At 59.1% G+C, this 10164-nt stretch overlaps 1 protein-coding gene across 1 annotated transcript in view; it reads left to right on the top strand.

The window, feature by feature from the left end:
• The first annotated feature begins 7449 nt into the window (after positions 1 to 7449).
• Positions 7450 to 10164, top strand: part of NTSR1 (neurotensin receptor 1 (high affinity)) — a 33386-nt gene continuing 30671 nt past the window's right edge. The window contains exon 1 of the mRNA XM_005885612.2: positions 7450 to 7559. Within this exon, the coding sequence (XP_005885674.1) occupies positions 7450 to 7559 (110 nt within the window). The remainder of the gene's footprint in view (positions 7560 to 10164) is intronic.

The following is a 10164-nucleotide window of genomic DNA, read 5'->3' as shown; positions in this document are numbered from 1 at the left end:
TCACTCCGCAGGCTGCCCCCCGACATCCCACAGGCTGCTCCCGACACCTCACAGGCTGCCCCCCGACATCCCACAGGCTGCTCCCGACACCTCACAGGCTGCCCCCCGACATCCCACAGGCTGCTCCCGACACCTCACAGGCTGCCCCCCGACATCCCACAGGCTGCTCCCGACACCTCACAGGCTGCCCCCCGACATCCCACAGGCTGCTCCCGACACCTCACAGGCTGCCCCCCGACATCCCACAGGCTGCTCCCGACACCTCACAGGCTGCCCCCCGACATCCCACAGGCTGCTCCCGACACCTCACAGGCTGCCCCCCGACATCCCACAGGCTGCTCCCGACACCTCACAGGCTGCCCCCCGACATCCCACAGGCTGCTCCCGACACCTCACAGGCTGCCCCCCGACATCCCACAGGCTGCTCCCGACACCTCACAGGCTGCCCCCCGACATCCCACAGGCTGCTCCCGACACCTCACAGGCTGCCCCCCGACATCCCACAGGCTGCTCCCGACACCTCACAGGCTGCCCCCCGACATCCCACAGGCTGCTCCCGACACCTCACAGGCTGCCCCCCGACATCCCACAGGCTGCTCCCGACACCTCACAGGCTGCCCCCCGACATCCCACAGGCTGCTCCCGACACCTCACAGGCTGCCCCCCGACATCCCACAGGCTGCTCCCGACACCTCACAGGCTGCCCCCCGACATCCCACAGGCTGCTCCCGACACCTCACAGGCTGCCCCCCGACATCCCACAGGCTGCTCCCGACACCTCACAGGCTGCCCCCCGACATCCCACAGGCTGCTCCCGACACCTCACAGGCTGCCCCCCGACATCCCACAGGCTGCTCCCGTCACTCCGCAGGCTGCCCCCCGACATCCCACAGGCTGCTCCCGACACCTCACAGGCTGCCCCCCGACATCCCACAGGCTGCCTCCCGACATCCCACAGGCTGCCTCCGGACACCCAAGTTTGACCTGGGCCTCTGTGACCTGGTGGGATGACACATAAAATCAGCTGTCATCCACCCCATCAGGCCACGCGGCCTCTTCGCAGAACCTCAAGTCTCCCTAGAAAGTATTGTTGTAATGTACCCCGCGAATCACAGAAGGACGCCTCAAGAAGTCGAATTAAAGAGTCACATTTATTGCAATCCGGGACTATGAGGGGACATTCCCAAATCTCATAGCAGTCATTTGGTCACAGTTCCAGGATTATATAGGCAAAAAATCACACAGGTATTGATTACATCTCAAGGTTTGGAATGAGGCACCTGGCTCGCAAAAAGCAGATTACAGAAGCAGAATTAAGCATGTTAATTACAGTTTCGGGTCTCGGGGTCACTGAATTGACAGAAATACATTATCTAGAGCCTTTGGGTAACCTGGGTTAAACTTAGGCATGTTATCTAAATTACAGTTCTGGGTCTCCGGATCACTGAGTTGATAGAAACACGTTATCTAGAGCCCTCGGGTCCACTGAGTCAACTGGAACGCACCACCTGTGGCCACTAAAACAATTTAGGGTCATTGTGCTGTCCTGGTTCCCAGGTCCAGAAGAATGTGCTTCGATAACCAGTAAGATCACAATCAATGGGATAGTCATTCAATCAATAAGGCATTTAATCGAATGGGATGACTTATACAATTTAGAAAATCAAAGTAACCTGTCCATTGTTAAACAAAGCAAATAGGTACCATACTTCAGTATGTCCACTGTGCCGGCGTCTCTCAAGGTCGGACCCCACATCTCTGCCAGGACCACGTGGGAGCCCGCTTTAGGACAGAGCCGGCTGCCCTCAGCCCTGGTGCGGGGCCTCTGGGAGGAGCACCGGGCAGTGGGTACCGCACTCAGGCCACTGTGTTTGCTTTGTCCGTTCCCAGCCGCCCTCCGGGTTCCTGCGTGCACAGGCACTCACCCCAGCCCAGCCACGTGTCAGCCCTCTCGGAGCCACTCCTGAGAGAGAGAGAGAGAGAGAGGGAGAGAGAGTCACGCAGGAGCCTGGCGAGTGTGGCGCCCAGCGGGCAATCGCGCCCTGGGTCACTGGTCAGCAGCCCGCCCTGCCCCTCCCCCCGAAGGCCCGGTGCCCGCGGGGGCCACTCTGCCCAGTGAGCACAGGACCACGCTCCGGTGTCTGCTTCCCGCCTGCCCAGGAAATCTCGGAGGGGCAGCATGAGCCGCTGTGGGTCCCGCAGCACCAAACTTCAGGGAGAGACTGGAGACAGACTGGGCCCGTGGGTCAGGCCAGGGCACGTGAGGCCTCAGCAAGATCCTTAAGGAGGATGGTCCGCCTTGGAGTGGGGAGGGATCGCAGGGGAGGGGGTGGTCTTGAGAAGAGAGTGAACCCAGAAACCTGAGCCCCAGCCCCGCCTCACCAGCAGTCCTGTGTGGGGTGGTGCCCTCCCCGGTGGGCGGGCTTCTGGAGAGCGAGAGAGCGGTAGCAGCCCCAGTTCCGGGGGTCTGGGCCCAGGGATCCTTGTGGGCGATCCTGTGGGCGGGGAGCGGAGAGCCCGCTGAGCTGTGTCCCCCCACGAGGCGCTTCCGCCCCAGATGACAGGTGAGGTCTCCCAGCTCCCAGCTCAAATGAGTCTTTCTCCCCACGCAGCTGAGGTGGCAGCGCCTCCCTCTGCTTCCTGGGGACACAGCGGAGACGGAGTTTATTACTCAGCGAAGGTCCCAGGTGTGAGGGACGGCATGTTCCACGGCTGGGGCTGCGGAATGAAAGCAGGTGTGTCAGGGGCAGAGGCGGGAGGGCGGAGCCTGAAGAGCAAACCGGCAGCTGGCCATCACCCCACAGTCAGGCATTTCTTTAAAAAAGTCTTTGTGACGAGATATAAAGAAAAGGGGCACATTAAGTCTTGGCAGCCACTGGCCCTTCGGTCTGAATTGGCATCAGCTATTCTACCAGAGGCAGATCCAGATGGTGCGGGCAGCGGGGAGAGGGTCAGATATCCAGGGCCACAGAGAAGGGCAGGAGGGGCGGGCACCGCTCCTAGTCTGGACCGGCTGCCGGTTCAATCTCACACTCCAGAGGCCCGCGAGGATGGCGGACAGCCCACGAGACATGATGTGCGCAGTGCAGGTGGCCAGCCATGCCGCCTGGGACAGAGCGCTGAGCACCGGTCCTCAGCCACCCGGGTGGGCAGGCAGTGGGGAAAGTTAAGTTTGAGCGAAACCCGGGGAGGAGGCAGCAGGGGAGCAAAGGAACCTGCGCGATGACGCGAGTTCACTGTGGGTGAGTGTAACGCTCTCCCACGTCATCCCGGGGCTGGCCAGGGAGCAGCTCCCAGAACCACGGGCACCCTGAAGGAAGGAGCCTTCCCGCTCCCCTCTCTGAGACCCGGGGTACACACCTCTCCAGCAGACTCCGTACCTCACGGGCAGGGTGGAGGCCAAGCCAGGTCATGGGCCGCACACACCTGGGAGGATGCCCGGACACAGAGGCAGCGCCCACCACCTGCGCCTGCACTGGGGCTGGAACCTGGAAGGCGGACACTCACCCAGGGCCAGTGCCACCCCAGGAAGGACCCCAACACAATGCCAACACCTGCGAACCCAGAGTCCTAAGGGCGGCTGGGGCACCAGGCGAGCAGGGAGGGAGGCCTATTATTTTCTGAGAAACTCGTTAATTTATTCAAATAACCCAGTGAGCACCTATCAGCATGAAAGCACATCTGAGTAGAAGTTTGGAAAATCAAATTCATTAAAAAGCTCATTAACAGTTACCGTCCCTCCCTGGCCTGTGTGCTCAATGGTTAGAGAGTCGGCCCTCGGACCAAAGGATCGCTGGTTCAATTCCCTGTCAAGGGCATGTACTTGGGTTGCAAGTTCAATCCCCTGCCCCAATCGGTGTGTATATGGGAGGCAACCAATCGATGTGTGTCTCTCATATCGATGTTTCTCTCTCTCTGTCTCTCTCTCTCCTCTCTCTCTCTCCCCACTCCTTCCCTCCCTTCCACACTCTCAAAAAATCATTTAAAAGATATCCCCGTGTGAGGATTAACAAAACCAAAAAAAAGTTAACTTCCCATCAAAAAAATGCCTTGGACCTCCCTCTTGTAGTTAGTCCTTCAGGGCAGCAGGCGGCCAGAGGAGTGGACAGAGCCAGTCCTCAGAGCACCAAGCCCGCCTCCCCAAGCCCCGCCCCGCCCTCCCCGAACCGGGACCGCCTGAGCCTTCCTTTTGCCTCTATCCTCGAAGCACCAGGGTTTGTGGAGAAGCTGCAGCGGAGCAGGCACCGTCCTGGACACAAGGATACTAGCTCTGCTGTGCAGACAGATGACAGACAGGGCTTCTGGCTGGACAAGCTGAGGGGGGACCCCGGCCCCAGTCCCGCAGAGCCAGGTCACTCTTGAGATGCGCCTACATCCCACACTCTCCCCTCCTGTGGGGCCGGGTCCCTTCCAATGACTTCCAGGTGGCCTCGGGCCCAGACCACCTCCACCCGAAGGCCATCTCCAAGCCCAGGAGAGTCTCGGAGGCCAGCGAAGGGAGGCCAAAACATGGGGACCTGCTGTGTCCCCAGCAGGGGACTCCTGACCATCAGCACCCAAGGCCTATGTCCATCCACCTGGCCCTCACTGGTTGGGGTGACGACACTGCAGGGTGAGGAAGGTGGGCTCCCCTGGGCACTGCTGGAGTAGCAACGCTGACTGTGGAGCAGAGGCCTGGCCGCTCCCACACTCTGCCAATGTCCCCCCTACACCTGCATTCCTTTGCTGGGCACCTGCTGGGCACCTGTGTGCCAGGTGAATGGGGCCTGGTGAGCAGCCCTCCAACCACCACTGACAGGAGTCTCCACAATGGGACACACTGAGGTGGGACCCACACATCCCGAGACGCTCCTGCTGAGGCGCCCTGCCCGGCGCCTGTCTCATCAGCCACCTCCCGCCCAGCCTCACCTGGCTGCCCCCAGCACTATGTCCTGGCCTCCTCCCCGTGCACGGCTGGCACAGGACTCCCCATCCCCGTCTGTCTGGGGGGACTCCAGGGGGGACTGGCAGCAGCACAGCTCCCCACACACTCCAGCGTCTCGCCAACCCTCCACATGGCCCGGGTGGCAGGTCAGCTTCCTGCCCATGGTCCACGGGAGGAAGGAGCTCAGGAGCCACCTGCTCACGCTCTGGGGCCACCTGGCCCCGTCCCCTCCTCTGCAGGGCAGGCTGCTCCGGGGTCCGCCAGGAAGCACGCGAGCGCCACCCAGGGCCCTGCCTGGCTGCCCTGCCCGTGACTCGAGTGGTGTTTCTGGATTCACCGCTCATTTCACGGTGAGAAAAAGTGATGAGAACATCGCCCTAGTCTGCAGCTACATCCCCGATGACTGATTTGAGGTTTAGTTTCTAACAATGAAAAGGACACCCTGATGGCTGGCAATTCTGCTTTCCTGGGCAAGAACGAGCACGCGCTTTGATAAACACGTTCTCGATTTGCCTGCTTGGTTTTGTTAACTTTGTTGCAGGAAATGTGCCCATCACCTGACCCCACAGCCCCAACCACAGACAACCCGATTCCATCCACGAGTCCACTCAGCCTCCCCCAACATTTGTTTTAAATACTATTTTAAGCCCTGGCCGGGTGGTTCAGTCGGTTGGGCATCGTCCTGTGCACCAAAAGGTTGTGGGTTTGATTCTGATCAGGGCACATGCCTGGGTTTCAGGTTTGATGCACAGCCTGGGCATGAACAGGAGGCACCCAATTGATCGGTGGTTCTCAACCTTCCTAATGCCGTGGCCCTTTAACACAGTTCCTCATGGTGTGGTGACCCCCTATTTCACTGTTACAAATTGAACATAATTAAAGCATAGTGATTTATCACAAAACAATATGTAATTATATATGTGTTTTCCGATGGTCTCAGGCCACCCCAGTGAAAGGGTCGTTCGACCCCCAAAGGGGTTGCGACCCACAGGTTGAGAACCACTGCAATTGATGTTTCTCACATCGAAGTTCCTCTCTAAAAAATTAATACAAACATACCCTTGGGTGAGGATTTATATCTATACTAATAAAAGCCTAGGTGGCCCTCGCACCCTCATGTCATCACAAGATGGCCGTCCCCATGTTGTTACAAGATGGCCGTCTCCTTTTTTTCTTTTTATTCTGGGATTTATTTACCTTCTATAATTGAAACTTTGTAGCCTTGAGAAGAGCTCAGATCCAACCAGGGAGGGCTGGAGGGGAGGGAAACTTGGCTTCCTCCATCGCCAGGGGCAACCCACCCTCCTGCTCACTCCAGCTTCGTGGCCTCGGCCAGCTGAAAGCAGGTATCTGGGGTTTATTTACCTTCTATAATTGAAACTTTGTTGCTTTGAGTGGAGCTCAGAGCCAGCTGCGGCAGGTGGGAAGTTGGCTTCCTCCATCATTGGGGCAACCAAGCCTCCTACTCGCTCCAGCTCTGTGGCTGCTGGCCGCCATCTTGATTGAGTTAATTTGCATATAGTCGCTCTGATTGGCTGGTGTGCGTGGCTTAAGGCATAGTGAAGGTATGGTTAATTTGCATGTTTGTCTTTTATTAGTGTAGATAGGATAGTTTACCAATGTTGATTTTTTTTAAATATATTTTATTGATTTTTTACAGAGAGGAAGGGAGAGAGATAGAGAGTTAGAAACATCGATGAGAGAGAAACATCGATCAGCTGCCTCCTGCACATCCCCCACTGGGGACGGGCCCGCAACCCAGGTACATGCCCTTGACTGGAATCAAACCCGGGACCCCTCAGTCCGCAGGCTGACGCTCTATCCACTGAGCCAAACCGGTTTTGGCAATCTTTAATAATAATAGCGTAATATGCTAATTATACCGGACATCCTTCCAGACGAAGCTGAGGCTGTGAGGGAAGCCCAGGTCCTGGGTGCCAGAGGGAAACCAGTGCCGGCAGCCGGGGGAAGGAAGGCCTGCTCTTGCACAAATTTCGTGCATCGGGCCTCTGGTATACGCATATATATTTGAAAAGGTAAAGAAAACCTCATCCATCCACCAGCGAGTTGAAAACAGACGGAGACACTGGTGACGGGCCGTCCTCCAGGACTCAGGAGGGCTCTAGCCCCGTGGCTCGGATGCCGCGGCTGAGACCGAGCGCAGCGGGCGCCTGCTCTGCAGTGGCAGGCTCTGTGGTGTTTCCACAGAAGTAGCTCTGAGGCCCTGGAATTGTTTTCTCAGAAAATTGTTTTTCCATCTAAGGAACTCGGCTTGTGGGCCAACCCGCCTGCGACAGGCGTGCTGCGGTGGGGCTCTCCTGTCACAGGAAGGAGCAAATTACCCCGGCACGGCCCCGGGAGACCGGAGCGTCTCCGGAGCGAACGTCTTCATCATCGAGCCTTGACATTTCAGAGAAGACAAGAATCTATTCGTGCGTGACACCATTACCATTTCCCAGGCGCTTACAGAAAAACAAAACCACGCTTGTTCTGCCATTTCCCCTCTTCATGCCAGAGGACGCAGGATGTCGGAAGTGATCATGGTCACGGAGCTTGGGTGCCGCCATGGAAACCGAGGTCCAACCAGCTTGAGGAAGAGCGGTGTGGGCGGCAAGCTCCGGGACAGCAGGGTCGGGTAGAGGGATGCTGTCAGGGCTCCGTCCTCTGCCCATCCCCAGCTCGTCTGGGACCAGCTCAGCAGCCTCCCCAACTCCGACAGTCCACCTTGGGTGACACATTCGTCCCCAGACTCATCTCTGGGCCATGGGAGTGGCGGCTCTGATGACCAGGGCAGGAGAGGGGAGGCCAGCCCGCCCCTGCCTCGAGGGTGGGCTCTCGGGAGCAGAGACCCCGTGACCCAGCAGGAGGGGCAGGCCTGGGGCGGGGTGGGCCGGGGACGCCTTCACCTTGGGTCTGGAACAGCAAAGCCAGCAGATGTCCCTCGGGTCAGTGCCAGCTGTTCTGGGCGGAGCGGCCCTGTTTGGCCCGTTGTGAGGACTAACAAAGGAGCAGCAGATTTCCCATCCAGAGGGTCAGCCCATCGGCCTGGTAAACACAGTGGCATTTGGAAAAGATGACAGGAGCCAGGCTGCGACGGAGGCCGCTGAGGATGTAGGCTGCAGGGCTGCCCCCTCAGTGACATCCAGCGGAAAGTAGAATAACAAGCACATCGTGTCTCAGCCACTGCACCATTATACACGGGTCATATTCAACATACGTGTGCGCGTGCGCGAGGGGGCGTGCGGGGTCACGGAGCCCACGCTGTAAAAGTGCCCAGAACCATGCTGGCACGTGGCACCCAGCGGCCCGGCTCGCCTGTGCACCAGGAACTGTGCATGTGTTGACGTGTGCGAGGGGCGGCCCCAGCGAGCCCTGTGTGTCTGCAGGTGTGCATAATCTCATTACTCTTCAGCTGCTCCTTTACACGGGGACATGTTTTCCTTAAGCTCCTTTCCCCCCAGGATGACATTCAGAAAAAGCCTGCGTGGCTGTGCCGGCAAACGCCAGCAGCCGCCCCGGTGCACAACGCCGGCTCCCACGGATGGACTGTCTGCGCAGCCCCCGGCCTCCCTACCAAGGGCTCCTCAGGCCTGGGCTGGAGGGAGGCACCCTCCAAGGGCCCTCGGGGACTCCCGGGAGCGGGATGACGTGACACATGTCACCTCTGCCCTGGGTTGAGCCCCTGAGAAAGGGGGGGCTTGACGCCCTCTTTGCAGTCACTGGCCGAGAGAATACAGCCCCCGGCTGTGGTCACTGGTCACGGCAGCCCCTGAGCGGGGAGGTTCAGGTCAGCAGTTCCAGAGGAGCCGTCTGAGCCCTCAGCGCCCCAGCCCGGCCTCGCTCCGTCGAGCCCCAGGCTTGCTGTGGGGACTGTGCCTCGGAGCCCACAGGCCACCTGGCTTGCTGCGGCCGCCTCTGTGGTACCCCTCCTTCCTCCCTGGCCACCTGCCCTGGCCCCTCCGGCACCTGGCTCTGATTCCTGTGGGTGTCGCCCTCAATGACAGCTCTGAGGCAAGAATGACAAGAGGCACCCGTTCAGGTTTTATTTTGGGAGCTCGTCACTCGAAGACGAGAGACATTTTTCTATTTGGATATTTCTAGGCAACGAGAGCTCCCTTTGCAGACAAAGAGAGCGGGTCCGGGCCTCCGGAGAGGAGCTGAACTGTCAGAAGTTACGGTTATGCAGACTCCGTCCTCCCCCAGGGGAGATGGTCCAGAGCCGAGGATGGATGGAGACACGGGCACCAGCTGCCCCTTCCTGCCTTTCCCAGAGGGGCCGCTTGGCAAAGCCTCCCAGGAAAGGCACCAGGGCGGGCAGGGGACTCCCTGTAGCCCGGGTCCCCTCTCCGGGCCCTCAACTCGCCCCCTCCCCCCGGGTCATTGGGACATTCCTACCCGGACCTGTGTGCAGAGGGGATGTGCTACACAGGCACGCCGGGGAATGTAACCGCAGGTCAGACATTTACCTGAGGTTAAGGCGCAGCTTCCCGGGGAGAGCGGGCAGTGCTGCTTCTCTTTGGAAACTGAACAGATGGACTCAGCGCCTGCGTGTTGGGTGTGCTGTTTGTGTTTGTCTTTCGTCCAAGAGCAAATCTGCAAAAGAAAATGCCTTCCTGGGGGGCTGGTTCCGCAGGACCTGGGGGGATGGGCGTGGGGAGGGGAAGGTGGGAAGGGATGGGGGTGTCTGTCACTTTGCCAGTTTCAGACCTGGCACAGGAGGAACCTGTGCATTTCAAAGGGGGTTCTGAAGACCACTCTCCTGTGGGTCACCAGAAACGAGGGCCACAGCCAGACCTCCAAGAGCAGGTTTCAGGGAACAGGGTTGCGTTGAGACAGATTCTGGAGATCGGATTTCTCTTTCCTTAGGACACGAACACACTCTGGTTCCTCCAAGACACCAGGTCTCCTTTCAGGTCTCTGCTGGGTCCCCAGAGCCCAGCGTGCTCAGGCCCCTTCTGCCGGAGCTGCCGCCTCCGAAGTGGCTCTTCTCAACCAATCCGGAAGGTGCACTGCGAGATGGCTCCGGTGGTCAGGAGAAGGGGCCTGCTGCTGTTGGGGGAGAAATGACAACCATGACCATGGCATCCCCATGGCCTGTCCCCTCCTCCCGGCCACCTCACTAAATGCTATGGAGGGACCAGCCGGAGCTCAGCCCCTGAATGGACCCTGCAATGCGGGAATGAAACCTACACTCGCTGGGGTCCCAGGAGATGAGCCTCCGCCCCGCCCCCCCCGTCAGC

Source organism: Myotis brandtii, unplaced genomic scaffold (assembly GCF_000412655.1).
Source record: "Myotis brandtii unplaced genomic scaffold, ASM41265v1 scaffold915, whole genome shotgun sequence".
In the NCBI taxonomy this organism is placed as follows: domain Eukaryota; kingdom Metazoa; phylum Chordata; class Mammalia; order Chiroptera; family Vespertilionidae; genus Myotis; species Myotis brandtii.
Note: the sequence above shows the minus strand (reverse complement) of the source record. Positions and strands in the feature narration are given on the sequence as shown.